Below are 20,700 nucleotides of genomic sequence, written 5' to 3' on the forward strand. Positions count from 1 at the left end.
GACGGTGAGTTTCAGGCATAGAAAACCGATCACGATGTAGTTAAAGTTAAGAAATTTAAAGCTAAAATATAACTGGTATTTTTATCTAGATCTTGAATAGATCGCCCCCGTTACTTGGACTTCTAAAACTTACGTTTTGAGTAAAGAATAAATTTAAAAGATTTAATGAATAAAACACGCTTTAGAATACATTCGTTTATTAACTAAAAACATTTAATGTCATCAACGGGAACAATATTACAAATAATATGCTACAGCAAAAATAATCAGCATTTTGGTCTTAGTGTGGGGCTCGTACTTATTTTTCTCGAACGAAAGGTTTAACCATAGATTTTTGTCTAAAAATGGATTTCTATCGAAAGCTGTTTGTTCTCTTACGTCAAGTAGTTTTCTAACGAAAGTGTATAAGTTTTTGTTTGTAACATATCATCGCACACATAACACATGGAGAGATAACAAAAACGAACGAACAAATCCTTCATAGACAAGTTTAAAATTTAGAATGTGAACAATTCTACTGTATTATTAATGAGTGTGTCGTAATATAAATTTATTATATTTAATTTTTATTGTGTCGGTGTGAAACCAACTTTAGACACAAATAAAGTAGTGTGCTAATTATTTTTATGATAGAGAAGTTATGATTATTATAGATACCGGCAAACATCTTGGACAAATGTTTTTGCCTGCGCAGAAGCGATTTTTAGGAATCACTTGCGTGCGGTGGTGCGCAGCGGCGGGACGTCGGAGTGACGTGTCAAACGCCTGATTGGAAATTAGTTGACGTTTGTGTCCCGCGCTGTGTATGACGCGTTAACTTTCCCCCACTCCCTTGTTAAATGCTCAAGAAGTTTGCCGGTATCTGTACCTCAATAAGTTTTTAATGACCGAGTTGGTTCATAACCAATGAATTTTTATCGCACGATCGAGAAAAATAAATTGCCTGAAATTAAAAGCTTTCAATAATATCTTATCAACTAGTTGTTCCACGTTTAGAAATTTAATATACTTTATATACAAAAATTTCTTAAAATTACAAAATTAAAAATCAAATTATGAAACGTCTAATTAATTTTAAATGCATGCAACTTCAACGCTTAATATGGATTCCAACAAATTTAACAAAGGTGCAAAAATTATTACGAAAAGATAGCAATTTTTACAACGTACCGAGCACTGTATCCTATTATAACCTGATGTTATTATAATGTAAAAATAATGTGCTATAGAAGATTTTATATTTTAAGTCTCCGTGGACACCGCAAACTTATTTTTATCTATTTAACTCACACCTGCACCCCAAAGAGTAAACAGGTCAAATAGTCGCTAAGAGTTTGACTTACATCTCTCTTTATATCTAAATTATGAAGCTTTACAAGCATTTAACCTAACCGGGAGAAACATGTAGAAGACATTACATATAAGGACTGTGTTTACAAGCGGAGCGAATCGGAATCGTCTTCTAAGGGCGGCTGCGGCCTACACGTACTTTCACACTCTCTATATACCTATTATTTTTATAAATTTGAGGGTAAAATAAAACATGCCTGTTTTTGCATTTGCTATTATAACGCGTATGAATTGCACATTAAAATATTTACATTAAGATAAAATACTTAATTTACAACGATTACGAAGATATAGTTTAAATCTAAGGTCTTAAACTATCAAACCGGAAGTAAATTGACATTGGATAAACACAAACTCAATCCTCATAACATTGGATAATAGACAACCTGCAAATCCCGAATAGTTTTTTATAAAATGCTTTTGCATTAGCAGACTATATTTAGTAAAAAATATTTACAAACAAGCTTTTTTGTTTACAAAGAAATCGTGAATCTAGTACTTTTCTAAAACATCCATCTGAGTTGATTTAAAAATTATAATTATTATTTGCTATGCGTGTGCTTATTAAATTAAACTTTAAGTTTAATATTTGTATATTTGCCGTAATCCGTTTTGGGTATATTATTTATTTAAAAATTCTAAATATTATATTTTTTTAAACTGGTAATATTATTAAACAGTTAAATAAATAATTTCCATTCCGTTTTAGTACATAAATGTAACCCGTTAAACTTGATAACACAATTACATCAATTAAAAGTAACTTAACAAATAGACAGCATAACATTGTAGCAGAAAATCCTTCACTCTCTCAAATACTTGAATATCACAAACTGCCTGAGCATTTTACCACTAATACTAAAATTGTTCAGTCACTTTGATTCCTAACAAATGCTTATTACAATAAATAAAAGGGTAAAGACTACATTCACAAGCGGAGCGAGCGCAACAGATCGCCCAGAAGCTGCGAGTGCGCTAGCTGCAGCTTCCACACACTGTCTGTATGCTACATGCTCAAGGCACGTGATTGCGCAGAAGTGTTGATGCGCACACGCACCATCGCAGTTGTGTGCGCTGTCATATTTAACGCTGTATGCTCGAATGTACCTGGAAAGGGAAACTTCGAGTATATAGAATGTTTTTAAATATTAATTCAAGGAACTAAATTATACCATTTGCATTTTTAATACCAAGTAGCAGTGCTAGGCAATTTATCTTGAATCATCAAAAATCACTGTTACGTTATTAACATGCAACTTACTTATTAAAGTATGACGTTTCAAGTGGAGAAGCAATTCGCAGCTTTTCAGCTAAATTATGGAGTGACTCGGCAGATACATCGCGAAGGCCATAATACTGTGTGAGATTATATTCTGCTACCCACTCCGCTCCTGAATCTGCACGATCAGCCGTCTCTAGATCCAAATAGATTTGTGTGTAGTCCAAGACCTGTAGAAATAGATTGAATTTTTGCTTTATAGCATTATTTTATATGATTATGGTAATGAATAAAAAAAAATACACGGGCTATGTAACCCTACATTAGTTAATTTACATATATGTATTTTAGTAGTTTGATTAGCAAACCAAACGTTAGCCATCGTCACACATGGCAGCAAAAACATGCCCACGCACAACAACAGCCTCATAAATTGTATTATAATATTCTTGTTTCCGATGATGTCCAAAAAGGTTGATTTCACTTGCATTGAAGTATCACTTAGATTTATTACCTTGTCGTGCCAAATTAGTTTTTGTTAGCGTCACAACCCCACTACACTTAATTTTATATTAGTTATAAGCTCATGTTTTAAACCATAGAAGCCAGTTGTTACGCAGCTTTAACTAAAGTATTTCATTTGAAAACACCCATACAAAACCGCAACCAAACTTAATTCACGAGTTTCACAGAATTAAATGCAATTATTTAGAGCTTAGTTATGTCACTCATTATTATATGTATAAATAATGGCTCTTATGACACTGGGTTTATAGTATAGAAACGATAAAAACCTACATCAGAATTAAATTAAATATTTAGTATATCGAAGTAAAAAAATATGATTGTTTAATTTCAATAACTGGCAGCAAACACAGACAGCCGTACAAAGTTATTTATTTGGTGTCATTACCTAGACGTCTCTAAAACATTAGCCAATCATAGATTTTCAAACCATCAGGAATTGGAATGACAGCAGTTCCGAAACGGAATGATATGACGGACGCTTCCCATCAATTTTAAATAATCCAACCATTGTGCATCACTGTTGGTACTCCAATTCCATTTTAGAACCCCAGATTCAGTTTCCACTCAAGTCACGTAACTAAGATCGGCTAACGTATTCTTGTAGTGGGCTTGTGCACAAAGCTTTCAAGTACTAGGATCGATTAACCCTCAGTGTCTTTGTGATAAGATATTCTTAGAGATAGAAAACGTAAAAAAATACAATAAAGGATACGAAAGATAAAGGCAATGTAAACAAAAAATATAAGGATTCCTTTATTCTTGCTCAGAAAAGGTTTCTTACACTATGATAAAATAATACTAAATGATAGAAGAATATTTATTACAAACGTTTTTCGTGGCTAACGTTGGCTTTTGCTTTACGGACATAGGGATAGGCAATCATAATCTTTACTGGTTAAAGGTTAAGTTTTGATTCTAGACGATGTTCTTAATTAAAATTAACCTCCCATATTGTTATCTTATGTATCATAATATAAGTAGTTATGAATGTAGATTATAGTATAAAAAGTAAAATAAATATGATTGTACTAGAAAAATAATATATGTGGTATGTTAAGAAAAAGTATCTTAACCACGAGCAGCAGTGTTGGCCTAGTGGTTTCAGCGTGCTACTCTCATCCCTGAGTCCTTAGGTTCGATCCCCGGCTGTGCATCAATGGACTTTGTATGAGTTTATTCCAGATTCCAAACATAATTGTAACAACAATCATTTCGCATAGAAAGAAAAAAAATATCAACTAAACAAATGAAGATCTGTGTTTGTCATTGTCAGAATAAGAAATTTAAATACAAATTTAGGATTACCTTTCCAGTGTCGGTGTCAAACTTATACAGCCTGAGACCAGGGTTAGAGGATCCTCCTCGCTCTCGATGTGGGCTAACGGACGGCGCTAATAACGCCCAAGATACGGGGTTTTCTGCAAGAAAAAGTATTATAAGTTCCTTTTAATATTGACTTTAAAAAAATGAAAAAACTTGAAAAATGGAACAGGTTTAAAGTATGTTACCTAAAGGCTCCAATATCGAATTAACAAAAAAATATAACATATTGAAATATTAACAAAACAGCCGAACCACAATGTATAATCAATTAAACTACACTAATACTGTATTTCATAATTAAACTTATTTTCATAATTTAATATACATTTAAATACTAATGTAAATGTATAAATAAATTACAAGTCTGATAAATTAATAGATTTTTTCAAAATGCAAAAGGTATTATTGGTATAAGGCAAACTACTTATACTACTATTTCAACAATGATAACTTAAAAAATTTAACTTAAACTGAAATATTTTATTTAAAAGTATACTTGCGAAAACCTACTATGAAATTAAACCTATAACTTTTGTTTTGAAACTTAAAAAAATATATCATAATATTTATTTGTTCTACGTTTACGTTTAATTTATGAGAGCTTAATATCAAACAACAAAGAACCTTACGCAACTTGCAGTGTTTGAGATGTCCTCTTAATACTTGTTAAATAATTGATATTTGTAGTCTAGGTACAAAAAATAAAATAGAGTAAAATTGATTTTAAAATGTAGGGTATTTTGAGCAGAATTGGCTTGAGAGTGCGTCTTGAATCCCTGAGGTTTGAACCCCAGCTGTAGAACATTGTTTATATCTGCGCATACCGAAAATACTCATGATTTGTAAAGTCGAAAACGTGTCAATCCTGACTGTCAAGAAAAAATAATGACCACGAAACACAAATCTGAGTCATAACAGATCAAGGGTTTTAGTGCCGTCGATTTTTTTAAATATTTACCTTTATCGTATATAACACGGAAGGTATCAGCATGCAAATGGCCAAAGAATTGACCGGCAATGATACGGGCGTAGCGGCGAACCAATCGTAGGTACTTCCCGTTCGCGTCCACGGATAACGTATTGTATCGGGAATCCGAACCAGGTGCTGCGTGGCCCACTATGTATACCTGAGTAAAACGAAAAAATATAAATTAGTACTTACACTATTCTGAACCCTGTGGTTCGCTACATTAAAAAAAATCATATATGCTGACTATGCACTGTACTGCTGATAAGATTTTTTCTATATGTTCACAATATTTTTAATTCGGCTTAATTTCAGTTGTTATACCGCCATTGAGATCCATATTTTATTGTAATTAATATATTTTAAATTCAGTGTGTGTACTATTTAAAGTTTCTGTAAAAAGTTATATTTACAATAAATTCTTTCAATTAATCACTCGAAATTTAACAAAACAGATTCAGATAATATGTCTCACTGTCTCACGCCAAAAGCTAGCTCAACTTATTAATTTCAATGTTTTTATACTAATAAAAAACTTTAAAAGACATTTATAACCATATTTACTAAAGCTTTTATTAAAATTTTCATACATTTATTTTTCGCATAAATTAATATAAAATAATCTTGTAGCCTTTCACAACCAAACATGGCAACACAGTTATGTAAACACGAGGAAATTTGACCTCCTGACACGATCCAGAGTTATTTCTGTTTAAATGAATTCCAAATCCCAAGCTTTGGGGCAGCAAAAAATTGAAATAAATTGAATTTCTAAACCCTTTGCTCGTCGAGTCGTGACTTGCTATGTTTTAATAATAATTGTAACTGTACTAATTGGAAAAGTTTTAAATCGAGGATACAATAAAATTTCCATGTACCCAAATTGTTAACTCTTTTAGGAATTCTAGTTCTAAACTATGTCAAAAACATATTTATTCATCAATTTATTTCGTTTTTGTTACTTAACAATTACATTTATAAAATTGTATTAATTGTATGTCTAAGTGCTTTGCAACGCTCGGCAAACTGATACATTACTACATCAGGGATAAAAACTTAAAGGCAAATAGTCCCGGAGAGAAAATAAACATCGATTTTTAATTAATCGTAAAAGTAACATATATATTTTTTAAGAAAGTGTTTTATCAGTCATTATTTTAGATATTTATTTATTTAAACGAATGTTATATCAATCAATATTCTAATCAATAATTTAGAGACTTCTATATTTAAAGAAATTTTAATAAAGAAATACTAAAAAACACGGAAGTATGGTAATAAAAAAACAGTTTTAAAAGTTAAAAATGTCTCCTACAAAGTAAACTGAACATAGAAAGGAGACCAAAGCATCTCAGTTTTCTTTCTTTAATAAATTGGAGCACGGTAATTAACTAAAAACATTAAGTCAAGTACAAGACCGGCGATAAAACATCAAGAAAAATCCGAGCTAACATGGATTCTTTCCTCCAATTTCAAAGGCTGTTAGATTAACGAGTTTCTAATCTATAATTTATTAGACTCGGTAACCGTAATATCTACTTCCGTTGTTATAGTCGTCACGAAACTAAGTCTATTAACAGTCTACTTCTTGTAATGGCCTATGCATATTTATATTTAATGCAATCAAAATATCATCATATAGGTGAAACAATATACAGTCAAATGAAGAGCGTAGAATAGATTAGAAGCACTGACAGCAAACTTTCCCCAACTCTATCAATTTAAAAAAAAATACGTATTTGTAAAAAAGTATTCAGTACTCATAATAATAGATTTAATGAATTATATTCAAATCTTGCATCTGTTAGATTGATATTTATGCAAGTTGTTAAGCATTTTCTTCACTATGCTTTCCTTTATCGTACGAGCAATTCCTAATTGTGCACAGAAAAACAGAATGAATGCACAGACTCCCTAAGTATACGTCTAATAAATAAATGCATAAACAGTTATTTATGTACATGTGTTAGAAAGATTTTATTGTTTTATATATCATAGAACTCGTTTTTAAGGACGTAAACAACCGCGCAACCCCCAAGAGAAAATTATGAATATAACTTTTCTTATTACCCGAAAATTACTCCAGTCTTATCGACTAACACAAAAGATTGTTAAGGGTCTGTATAGGTAGTAAATTACACCTAATCCGATAACGTCCTTGTTAACTAAGTATAATTTCGTTGAGTTCGAAAACTTGAGGTACACTTCACATAACTTTATGTAATTTGATTATGAAGTAAATACCGCGTTATTAGGATTCGTTCGAGTGAACATATTCGTCATGATTAGATGAGGCTTTAATTACGAAAATATCAAAACTGATTAAGATTATTTTTCATTTGCTTTTATTATTTTTAACCCAATGAATATATAGATAGTATAACGCTGCGTAGATTGTATACTATATGCCTCGCGTCCACAGCTAATATTTATCGTAGTGCCTTGTAATCTGTATCTATAAATATATCAAAATTATGTGTACAAAAAGAGCTTAATTATCACTAGTAGTTTTGAAATTAGCTATTTCAAACAACTATGTTTTGTTATATATTAAGTTTGACAAAAAAAAATAAATTAAACTTTTATTAGTATAATGACATTATTATATTTAATATGAGAATTTTGCGTCCATTTGTATACGATCATTACGAGATTGATCAATCTAAATGTACTACTTTCTTGCTAAATAAATGGTTTATTATAATTATTATGTATATTATTTATTATTATATTCCATTAAATCAAACTAAAACATAAGTTTTTTTTCACCCAGAACGGATCCAGCCTTCTAAGTTTCGCTAATTTTCGTGGGAATGTATGGGACATTCTAGAGTGACAGTTATACCCATTAGACAGATATCAAACAAAAGTATTATAGAGAATTCAATGCTAAAAAAAATAAACATACCTAAAGAAAGGGTTAACTTTTTTTTTAATTTTATAAAAATACATACATAAGGTCTGGACAGATTTATGAGTTTGTTCCGTGATTATTTCAAACTGTCTGTTCAATATTGTGTTCCTCATACACACCGTCGACTTTTTGGGTCTACGGCAAGTCGGTCAAATCCGGCTAAACAGATTTATTATTCTGTTCTTAAATAAAAGTGTTTTTACGGTCAAGGAAATAATTGTTAGGTACAAGAATTGATGTGAGTCAAGCGCTAAAGATTGATTAAGTTCAGAAGCCAAATTACAAATAAAACAGACATAGAACCATACCATGACCTTTACAAACTTTATACGTAACACAACAGTATACTTTAATAAATGTATATATACCAATTGCGGTACAACCTTTTAGGTCTGGGCATCAGATTTCTCAATCTGTTCCGTGATCATTTATCTCTAAGAATGTATGGGCCCACGAAAATTAGTGAAACTTAGAAAGCTGGATCCATTTTCAGTAAAAAAAATGTGTTTTTGTATATTTCTATATATAATAGACAAGTAGGTAAACAATCTTCTATGCCTGACACACACGTCCTATTGTTGGGTCTCCAGTGACAGTTTCCTCACGATGTATTCTTTCGCCGTACGAGTGAGTGGCAAATGGGCATTAAGACACAAAATTCAAAAATGTACACAGGCGGGGATCAACGACACCAGGGATGAGAGTTGCACATCGAAACTACTAGGCCAACACCACTCTTTACAATTCACTTATTTAAATAATTCATGACATTGACAAAGATGGATATAAATTGCCACATTCGATTGTATTATTCCACACAACAGATCAACTTGGAATCGATTTGCATATGAAAATCGAGTATATTTATCGAAAATTCCGATTGAATACATATTTTACTGAATAATTTATACATTTCATCCACTGATATGAAGCGCTTATGAATTTTAAAATCTGGCCAAGCGTAAACCTTTGGTCTATATGTTCTTTGGGTTTACATAATTTTATTCTAAAAGTTATTCCCTGATTAAGAAAATCATTTTAATACACTAAATAATTTCTGCTATTTTTGTTTATTATACAAAGCAAGCAAACGTTCCGGGCCCTAATAGGGCTTTATCGAAAGACCTACATTGGAATTTGTTAGTCTGAGTTCCAGTAATGTATTGATTGCCATCCCTCAGTTCAGTACCTTCGTCAATCGTATCATTAGTCGGGCAGACGATGAGAAAATTCTATACAATTAATATTATGATTTATAGAGGACATTTAAATGTAAATTGCTATCTTATATAACTGATAACATCTTTTCTAACTTGATAACGTGCATAAGTGTATATATATGAATAAAGTTATTTCGATTTTGAGTTTGATATGTTGCTAAAGATTCGCCTAAATTTTGTTTACTTAAATCTGTATTAAAATAATCAATTTTACCCAATAATTTGATTTAATTAAAACACAGAGAGCAAGCTTTTTGATTTTTTTTAGTTTTCTATTTAACGGATCTTAAGAATATTGTTACTACTTGTTGTTTAATAAGCAGTGTTGGCCTAGTGGCTTCAGCGTGCGACTCTCAAATCTGATGTCGTAGCTTTTTCCCACCAATGATTTTTTTTTCTATGAGTGCATTTAGCATTCGTTCGAACGGTAAAGGAAAATATCGAGAGGAAGCCGGCTTCCATTAGACTAAAAAAATCGACAGCGTACGTCTGGCACAGAAGGATAATCACCTACTTTACACTATTAGATTAACAAATTATCATGAAACAGATACAGAATTCCAGAAGGTCATTGTAGGTTGTAGCGCCATTGATTTATTTATTTTTTTGTTGTCTAAAAAAGTAATATATATTTTGTTGTCCATACCGTATGCAATAAGACGTGACTTGTAGTAATAATATCTACTGTTTTGTACGGATCACCAAAATGTTCGTTACATTCAGGCGAATGACGAGCTATATTTATACCGATCGATCCAGCTTATTGTATTTTAAATTTAATTATGTGATTATTATAGGTATTCAATCTGCACGTGAGTTTGATAAATAAATTCAAACTTAGAGAGCTATAAATATGTCGTTATACAATAGTTCTCTCAAAGCAGATGGTTAAACACTTACTTCCGTTAACGCTATCAACTTTCAAATTTGGAATTCAAATTTGAGACCTTTTGACAAGTGTCAAAATTTAATCGACCTTGTAACCTATTGCCATACAAAATTACGGATCTCGATGATCAACTGTGTAATTATCAAAATAAAATTACATTGATTATTGTACAAATATATTTAATAAATAATGTAATAGAATCACTGAATATCTGTGACAATTATTATATTTATTTATTAAGTTTATGGAATATACCAGAATACTAATAAATTACAAGTAAAGGAAAATAAATAAATATGATTATTTAAAATGACAACAAAAGCGAGTTATTTTACAGAATTGCAGAAAAAAGGTAAAAATAAAAGAGGCCCAAGATAAGATATAGATAGCTATAAGGATACAACATAAATAGACAGTGATTTAGCTGAGAAGCACCTAAAACATTTTCATCGTTGCCATTAAAAAAGTAATCGAAATCTTATTGCTTCGAAGAATAAACTTATAATATTAATAAGTTGGGCTATTAACTTTGAAAGTCGTTTATATTAGAAAATAAATATATGCAGATACAAGACAGGGGGGCTGTTAGATTCTCACCAAATATACATATTTATTATGTGTATGTTTACGTAAATAATCACTGTTTGGGTAGCAATCTGGGTTGATCTAAAGAAGAGTATAAAATACACCTAAGATATATATTAACTGAAGTTAAATTATGCTATTTAAAATAATTAATAGGATACAATTCCGTACGTAGGACAAAGTAGAATTATTCCCACATTTTAAAAGCTTACCATCTCTTTATTTGTAGTAGCTTTATCGAGGACTTTTTCGAGCCACTCCCACTGCCGACGGGCAGGTAGCGTGTTTTCTTCTCGTAGTGTAAATAGGTTTGTATTTAGAGCTACAATTCGAAGTTTGCTTTGTGTTTGCTCTATTGTGTAGTAACCACCTGTAAAGATGACTATATTTAAATAGAACTCTTTAAAGTAATGTCATGAATGTAAAAATTATACCTAATAAACTTTACATGATTTACATTACTCAACGTTTTAACATGTAGATGGTAACCGACATGACCTCTCGAGTACTACAACTAATCTGCAAATATTATAATACAAACATGTTAATATAAATCCTTCAGAAAATATAGCATAGTTCCTAGGCAATACACTCTATCAAAATTCCATACAAAAAGGCTTTAATGCTAAGTTTTACGGTAGAGTATTACTTCAATTACAGCTTTAACTTTTTTAGTTACAAAAACCTTGTAAAACTAAACATACTACAAAAACGTAAACTACCGTTAATACCAACGTTAAAAATTCTAAAAATCGGTACTTTTTTGAAATAATCCCCTAGTGCACACTTTGATAAGAAATTGGCACTCTATCTATAACGTTTACGGCATATTAAAGCAAAATCCTCTATTAAATCAACCTCCATTGGCGAGTAAAAGGGCATTCTTCAATATAAAAGTCGCCTGAATAAAAAAGGTATAAAGTCATACCATTTCTCAGGGTTTGCAAAGCTTCCATGGGCAACCAATGGCTCCATAAATTCGTTAACCTCTCTGAAGGGGCTGGATCCGTATGCCCCAATACGGGGAAAACGAAATGCGAGCTAAATGTCATTCGAAGGAGCTCCGTCATATTTCTTATCGCCTGGTACCTATCATCCTCATTCGTATTGTATCCGGCGGCTATGATATCTCTGAAATTAATTAATTAAGTCAATAAAATTTATATTTATTTATTTATAATGATTATTTTCTTAAATAACGTTTCATTTTATTTAGTTAAATGTTTTATGTTCGTGATTAATTATATAGGGAATAATTGCATTTATAATGCGACTTTTTGGTTTCAATAGTCCCCTCGGAGGTTGTACTGCGATGTTGCGGGCTACTCGATTGTGAAGAAGTTGTTGAGTATAGCGCTTCACCTTCTTAAGTTCTCATGTCACTTTCAAATGTATATACCCTTTTCATAACATACTACCAGTATTTATTGTCCTCATTTTTAGCATCTGTGATGTTTGAGATCAAAAATAAAAACTCTTTTAATATTTTTTCTTTTCGTAAACGTCAACTTTGCGTCTTATGGTGCACCTTTGAGTTAAGCAATTTATTACATTTTCGAAATATATTTATGGGAAATATTTCAGTTATACACGTGTGAACTTTAATTGCACTAAGCACTTCAAGTGCAGTTGACTGTAGTGTGGCGAGCACCTCGACGGTTCACGTTATAATTTAGCTTGAAGTTTTTCGTAATTATTCCCTATCGTTCAAAAAGTTACTTTCTTTAAAAAAAATATACCAACTGAATAGTTGTTGGTTTTCTGTTAAAATAACTATAACTGCATAATATATTTTGCAAAAAATTCACAACAGCTGAGTTTCACTACGGTTTAATAATAAGTATATAAGTTTCAATACAAGATCAAATTTGGCAATTTCGATTCTTTTAACAATTCTATCATACATATCAGTCCAGAAGCCGAAAAGGTATGCAATTAATTGTGTATAAAAAAATACACGTTGATTTGTAAACTACCTTCTTTGGGGTTTTTGACCTGGCTTTATAACACTTACACGGCACGCACAACGGACCAAATGGGCCTTTAAGTGCGGAAACTGAGTCCATACTACATACAACACTTACCCAGTCCATAGCACGAATTCAACATTTTCCGAATGCCTCGTACGCATATACCGCAGAGCTGATTGTATGAGATCTAATGAGCTGTCGCATGAGTAGTCACCGAATCGTCCGAGTGCTCGATGATGGCCTGAACTGCCTCGTTCATCGGTTCGACGGCAATCTAAATTTAAATAATATTTTTTTTTATGTGGGTGGTTTTATAATGTAAGGAAATATTGTATGTTGAAACGAAAAAATTTGAAATCTACTGAATTGATTTAAAAAACATTGACTACTTTACTATTACTATTTAAAAAAAGCTTCTTTACGAAGTCAGGCCTAGTAAATTATATTTTCATTAGTAAAAAATTAGCACTTGACATCATAATTGCGGTCTCCATAAGCCTGGTATCGATTCCCTAATAAATATTAATGAACCATATACACAATGCCTTCTTTTAACAAAAAAATATCTAAGGGTTAATATCAAAAGCGCCATTGGTATTTGTTTTTACCTAGAATTTGAAACATGCGAATTATGTAACTACAAATTCTTGAATTTCAAATCAAAGTTATATATACTTACGTTTTCTTGTATCACCTTGTGATGTATACAATGGGTCATAATGAAAGTCCGTTATATGCCAGAAATAACCTGTAACAGATAAACGTTATTTTAATATAATAAAACCATTTATGAACACTTTAACATATTTGTGAAAACGCATTAGATTTAAAGTTATATTAAAAAATATATTTTAAATTAATATAACGTTTTTTATTTATTTATTTTATTATACAAACAAAATAATGTTCATACATCAAAGTTTTAATTACAGCAATATACGGCATGCATCAATTAAAAGGGTGTAATTTCCTTTTTTGAAAATCATTCACGGAAATAGGCATTTAAATATTCTGAAAAGCGTATTCAAACATTTCCGGGATGATACAAAAAGTGGCAGCGTGTGCTTAACGATTCCCAAAAGATATTTCGAACATTCATGCTCATTAGTCCGCGGCTACGTCATTAATCAATCGTTTTTTAACTCACTGCGAGAGAAACGCTGAAAATATAATGACAACCACTCCTTTGCTAACAATTGTAAATACAATTGTTATTACATATATTATTATTAATATTACGGATGTTATTATAATCAGATGTATAATTAATGTGATTTTTTGTTGTTTTGTTATTACTCTTGAAGGATATTACTATTTATGCATTTTCTGTAATTAATTTAGCATTGAACTTGTTTTTTGGACGTGATGTTTGCAATTTTTAACATTATGATTCCACAATATATAATTGCCGCTTTAAATATCTAATAAAACACAACTGTGTTAAAACTTGACCTTCGGATTGATATATTAATATGATATGAATAAAATATGTAGTCTAGTAAATTATGAGTTATGAGATATTATTTGTACGATGTATCTTGTACGATGTAGCTTTAAAATCAAGAATAATCAAAGGCCACGTAGCAACGCCGCAGTGTGACAAATAAGTACGTAGCAGGTATTCGTAGCGTTATTCGTAGAATAACGAACGGCTAGAAGCGCCACCTCTACTCTGGTTAAATACAGAATGTTGATAGAATGAAAAGTTTATCAAATAATCGTACAGTTTTACTTTTTTATATCAGTATTAGTATACAATATATTATGTTTGCGGCTGAAATGCGGAGCTTGCGAGATGTGGAAAGGCAGAAAATAGACGCTCTAGAAATGTGATGCTGGAGGTCCAAGCATTCCGCTTGGGGTCCGTATATTTATTTCGTGGTATATTTGTACCGGTGGTAAGTATGATAATTCTATAAATTTTAATTTACGTCTTTACGCAAAAAGATAATACCTACCTACAAGTCTTAGCTTTGAGCCTAAAGCTCATGTGTCAGCATTCACAAGCTTCTGATCGTAGTCTTAATATATATCAAAATGTACGAGTTTCGTACAAACGTCTCGATATTTCAAGGACTCGGTATTAAGCAGCGTCTGTTTTCAACAGTACAATATCGTATCCTTACATTCTTCGCACATAGAACGCCTTGTCGTCCAGGGGAAAGTGGAAGCCGGCGAGATCAAATAGGACTCTAACCTCTAATAGGCAACGATGGCAAAACGTCGAAAAGCGCATCATATCTGCCCCTTTTAATACCACTACTACATAGAGATTCCGACCGCTTTGTCAAGAGTGTACCGGATAAGAAGACGAAGATACTATATATAAAGAATCGAATGAAGCCGACAGACAGAAGCCAAAGAAATAACACATATCTGAAGTAGAGAAAATGAACATGTTTAATTTATTTGCACATGTTTTGTTGTTAAATGTAGTTTAAATCATTGTAATGGCAAAATAGACACACACTGTAGTAAATATGTTAATAAGTATTTATTTGTTAATTATCACGTTCTTGTTTAAGTGTTGTAAAGGACCCACGTTTTACAAAGTTAATTTTAATATATGCTTTGATTTTTAAAGCAATAAAACAGTTTTCCTCAAATATATAATTATAAGTTAATTCACTTGGAACATAATACATTGGTAAATTTGTTTTAAATAAGATACATGTGGAATTCCGTTTATAGTTATTAGAATTCTACCAATATATATTTATAATTAAAAAAATGAAATCATAATTTTGGATAGCAATAGCGATTCATTTATGCAAAACTTCATAACTTCGTAGTAAAGGCATAATACATAAACATGCGTTTTTCAAGTGTGTCATACATTTGAATGCTGGACAAATGCATATTTTGCGTAAAAATACACAGTGAAGAAAACATCGTAAGGAGCCCACAACTATGGCATGCCTTATATACCAAACATTACGATCTAATTAATAAATTATAATAAATCAGACACTAGATGCCATGATGCTATTTAAGCCAATATAAAATAACTTCATAAATCTTCCAAAACCATATTACTTTAAACTTAAATAGACTTGTATTGAATTAATTATTACAGAAGATACGAGTAAAATAAACACAGTAATTGTGATTTATGAACAGTAAGCTGGGAACGGAGAACAGGAAAATTCTCACGGAACATAATAAAATGAATAATATTCACATTACTCAAACACACGATAACCATGTTACGCTTTTTTGTTACTCAACAGTTTTTGACTTTTAAATAAACATATTTATGAATTCTTTTCGTATTTGTACATTCAATTTTTGCAACTTTCGTTCTCATTAATTTATGAACTTTTAATTCTAAATTGTCCCACGTGCGTTATAAACAAAGGTGACAAGGGATAATTAATGTATCGATCAGTGACCTGCTGAGGGACAGGACCTATAGGGATCTATTATAGATGTTTGTTGTATATTTTATTATTTTACCATCTGTGTCTTAATTGAGATCAATCAAAGAATCAAGACCCATTTTAAACTAACCAGTAATTAAATATATTACATTTAACAATGTGTCCTATGGCAATTCTTCATCATCATCAATGGTAATATAGACCATTATGGGCCTTAGCCTCCTCAAATACACTTCGCCATCACAATCTATCCAATGTTTCTCGCGCCCAATTTCGAACCCCTATTGTTTCGAGGTCCTTGACAGTTGTCAAACCCACCCACCAACGCACCCTCAATCTAGAGGGTTTTCTCTTGCCACCGGGTTGCCAGTTTAGTAACAACCCTGGGGATCTCTCGTTCGCCATTAGGAGCACATGTCCAGCCACTTGAGCCTGTTGCACTTTATGAATTGGACGATATTGGCGTCGTTTAGGATGTTATAAAGTTCATCATTCAACGCCAAACACTGTTATCGCAAAAAGCATCAAAAATTATTCGGATAATCAATTGCAATTATTATTCTCTAATAAAGTGAAAATACTTTTTTTGCCATAAACCTCTTAGCATTTTACCTAACTTATTTAAAAAAAAAATATGTTCATGTGTTACAACAAGTTGGGACATCAGGCTATAATTTATAGTACTAATCAGCCCCTCTGTGCTTCACCCGAGACCTTATAAACCCAGGTCGTAAACCAGTACAGCTTTATCATATAGATTAGACATATATAAACGAGTTGTTATGCACATTACCATTTTACTAAACGGTATATATTTCCCGATTCAAAACAAAATTTGAGGAAGTATATTAAGTTTTATCTATATCTGAACCACTGCACTGGTTATGAATTTGTAGTTGCAAAGCGAATCCAATTATTTCTCGCAGTAACCACAAGATTGCGGGTTGTGGGGTGACGTTATGAATGTTCTATTCGACTGGAATTACAGTGACCCTACACTTATTTATCTCATATTGTTATTGTGATCATGAACACCTACAATTACAACAAATACTTAGCTTATTGTCAGAAAATATGTTCAGAATTGTAGAACCACTTCCGTAAAGTGGTTAACTCGGTCAGGTGCTTTTCCGTTCATTTATTAGTTTTAATTACTTATTAAGAAACAACTACGTCACTGTAGTACAAACATAAATGAAAAATGAATATCTCTCATCTTTAACGCAATCAATTTTATTACATCTTCCCAGACTTCCGGTGGGCTTCACCTCTTTTTATCTCGCTACTGGGCTATTTCAAGTAAGACTTATTTTAATCCATCTGTCATCACAACGCAGCGACTACCGCCTAATTGAAAAAAAATGTAATGATATTCAACTCATCTCACCCATTAAACATAATATATAGTAGGCAATTACACATAAGTCGATAAAAACATAAATTATGATAAAATGTTGCACAACGGGTCCATATACATGGTTTAAGCATTGTCAGCTACGTGATTAAATGTGAATTTAAATTCAAACGCTAAGAATAAACACTTGCTCGTACACGAACAACACGTTTTGAGATGACTTTGACCCAAATATTGATGTGTGTCGGGCTAACTATTTGTTTAAATAAATATAATTAATACTATGGATTGGATTATAAATAAGTTTGCTTTATTACCCATTAGGGGGATACAGAACCTGATATATAACTCTTTAAAGACAGGCAACGCACTCGCGAGCTATCTACGAATGTCCATATACGACAGAATCACAATAGTGCCTGTCCGTTTTCCCGTTCTATAAAAATACATTTATATCATAAACCGGTAATATTTTACAAGAAATAAGAATCAGATTGCGACTTGAACAAACTCCATTTTAATAAATTCGAATGTAATATGGCTGGCCGTCTTAAACAAAGGTAAGTGGTTGGAATCTCGGATATAAATCAGACTGAATATTAATGTTTCACACCTTTACAAAAGAACTGAACGGAAGATTGATGCACCACATTGTTTTAAAAGATTCAAGATCAGTAAAGAAAATGTACATTCCTTTTCTTATGTTCTATATATATTCATGTTTTATGCCCGAAGGTACATTAAGGTACATCAACGAAAAGTAATGATATTCTTAATGTATTTTCGCGTTTTTCCATATGAATGTTACATTTCCTTTGGTATAACTTGATGTTTAAGTTACATTTTTATCTGGCCTTGCAAGCCTTAAGGATATAAGTTCCTAATAATCAGAGCAAATTTATACTATTTATTAAAATTAGTTAAGTATGATTTAGGTTAGATACCCATAACATACTACAATGATGTATAAATTCTACGTCACGGCGGAAGCACTAAGCAACGGGGTTATGGTAAAGCGACTGTTCATCGCCTATTTGCGAAAGTAATTTGTTTCAAATCAAATCAGTCATTCCCGACACGGCACGTTTGTACCACAGGTGTATTGGTCGCACGCTTGTGATTGGCCATTGTGATGCATGTATCATGCATTACTTTGAGGTTAATATTGGAAGTGGTTATCCGATGCAAAGTGGGATTCCAAAGTTTACTGGTTTAGTGTTTAGTATGTTTACAGCACTAGATTTCTAATAAATTAATTAAAATTCAAAGAATTAAAAAACTCTTCACTAATTTTAAATTTTTTTCTCAAATTAATGTATGCCAAATTCATAAGCATATTTGTCCAGAAATTTATCGGAAACTTAGAGTCATATCGATATGATCCTTTTTATCTGAGGGTACTGTTTAAGTTTCATCAAAATTGATGCAGTAGATTAATATATGAGTACACATAGTGTGGAGACATATAACCTAGGTTAATCAACTTCATTATAGTTATTGGAAGTTAGTTTTGTTTTTAATTCGTTTTTTAAAGTACTTTTATTATTAAAATATTATCATTTACCTTAAATATTATAATATAATCTTAATTAACACAATAATAATTATTTTTATTATTATCTCAAATAATCATTTTCAGCTGAAATAAATTTCCAATATATAAATATAGAGTAAAAATCAAGCAAAGTTGTTTGCAAAATATAAGATTCAAGTAGAAAACTTCAAATTGAATATAACCTAGTCAAAGGGCTCTGCGCAAAACTTTTATAAATTCGAATATTCAAAATAGTTTTGCCTTTAAATTTGACATAAAAACCATTATCGCATTTCCTCCTCTGACAATACAGCCAAGATAATGTACATACCATCAATCAAGTTCAACAAAGGGAGACGGTCTGTGATTAGCACGCCTAAATTATCCAGTGACGTATGTGCCAAGCACAGTAGGGGAAATAATCCAACCCGCATGTATTATCAAGATCTGTAAGAATAGCCTCGGGGATTATATGAAATTCTGATGGCGCAGGCGTTGGAGGACGAATTGCTCGTTTCAATTCTAATTGCGCTATTTTATGTGAACATATTTTCCCCAAGTCTAAGTCGTACCTTTAAGGTAAGATTTCACCAGTGTGCTGAACTGAGAACAGCGTTGCACAGAGTACGGCACTCATGTTTCTTTTGGTTGACTCATTGAAGCGAACAATAACAAATTGTGCGCAAATATTTCAGCAAAGTTCGCACACAACTGTGAACTGGTGTGCGGGCACACGGTTCAACTAGTGGACTGGTGTCAAGGCGCACACACTCGTTCGCGAACTCAGTCTTGCTTCCGTTACCAAAGCGAACACATTTAACTGTACGCTCACTATATCAAGTAATTTTTGGAATGATCAAGAAAATCTTCGCACAATATACGACTAAAATTTTTAAATCCATATTTTTTCGTTAGTTAAATGCGTCACTGTGGAAAGGGTCTCACCCAACATCGTGGTTTGTTTGTTTCTTTCTTTTTAAGCAAACAACATAATAACACAGGCTGCAGCACAACGTTTTTCTGCCCATTCATATTAGCAACTGTCGGCAGAAAATCTTCTCAGTAAACAAGTTCGAAATAAGTATGCATCCCTGTGCGCGCACAACTTTTACACACAACATTGCCACTGGCGACATAAGCCAAACGCGATACGCGCTTAATACGAGTTCTGCTATTGTTTTGCACAAAATGTTTATAACATACGTGCTGCAAAACGATTTCAAATAGATGTTATGATGTATATTCCGTATAGGCAAATCAGGCTAATTAGATTCTTTACGATTAATCTCTTTAGATATTTTTACTTTATTGTGTCTAGACATAAAAATACTTTAATTACAATGGTGCAATGACACTGATTTATTTTATATGACTAGTATTTACTTAATTTTAAAATATAGCGATACCCGGATGCCTTAGACCCATAAAGTCGTCGGTATGTGTCAGGCACACAAGGTTGATCACCTA

At 31.9% G+C, this 20,700-nt stretch overlaps 1 protein-coding gene across 1 annotated transcript in view; it reads right to left on the reverse strand.

The window, feature by feature from the left end:
• Positions 1-238: 238 nt before the first annotated feature.
• The window catches only part of LOC123710941 (acid sphingomyelinase-like phosphodiesterase 3a), a 42,688-nt gene continuing 22,226 nt past the window's right edge, over positions 239-20,700 (reverse strand). The window contains exons 3-10 of the mRNA XM_045663282.1: positions 13,645-13,713; positions 13,080-13,239; positions 11,924-12,126; positions 11,208-11,365; positions 5,379-5,547; positions 4,403-4,515; positions 2,612-2,799; positions 239-2,457 (exon numbers count right to left, since the gene is read on the reverse strand). Of these exons, the coding sequence (XP_045519238.1) occupies positions 2,235-2,457; positions 2,612-2,799; positions 4,403-4,515; positions 5,379-5,547; positions 11,208-11,365; positions 11,924-12,126; positions 13,080-13,239; positions 13,645-13,713 (1,283 nt within the window). The 3' untranslated portion in view covers positions 239-2,234. The remainder of the gene's footprint in view (positions 2,458-2,611; positions 2,800-4,402; positions 4,516-5,378; positions 5,548-11,207; positions 11,366-11,923; positions 12,127-13,079; positions 13,240-13,644; positions 13,714-20,700) is intronic.

This window comes from Pieris brassicae, chromosome 6 (genome assembly GCF_905147105.1).
Source record: "Pieris brassicae chromosome 6, ilPieBrab1.1, whole genome shotgun sequence".
Classification (NCBI taxonomy): domain Eukaryota; kingdom Metazoa; phylum Arthropoda; class Insecta; order Lepidoptera; family Pieridae; genus Pieris; species Pieris brassicae.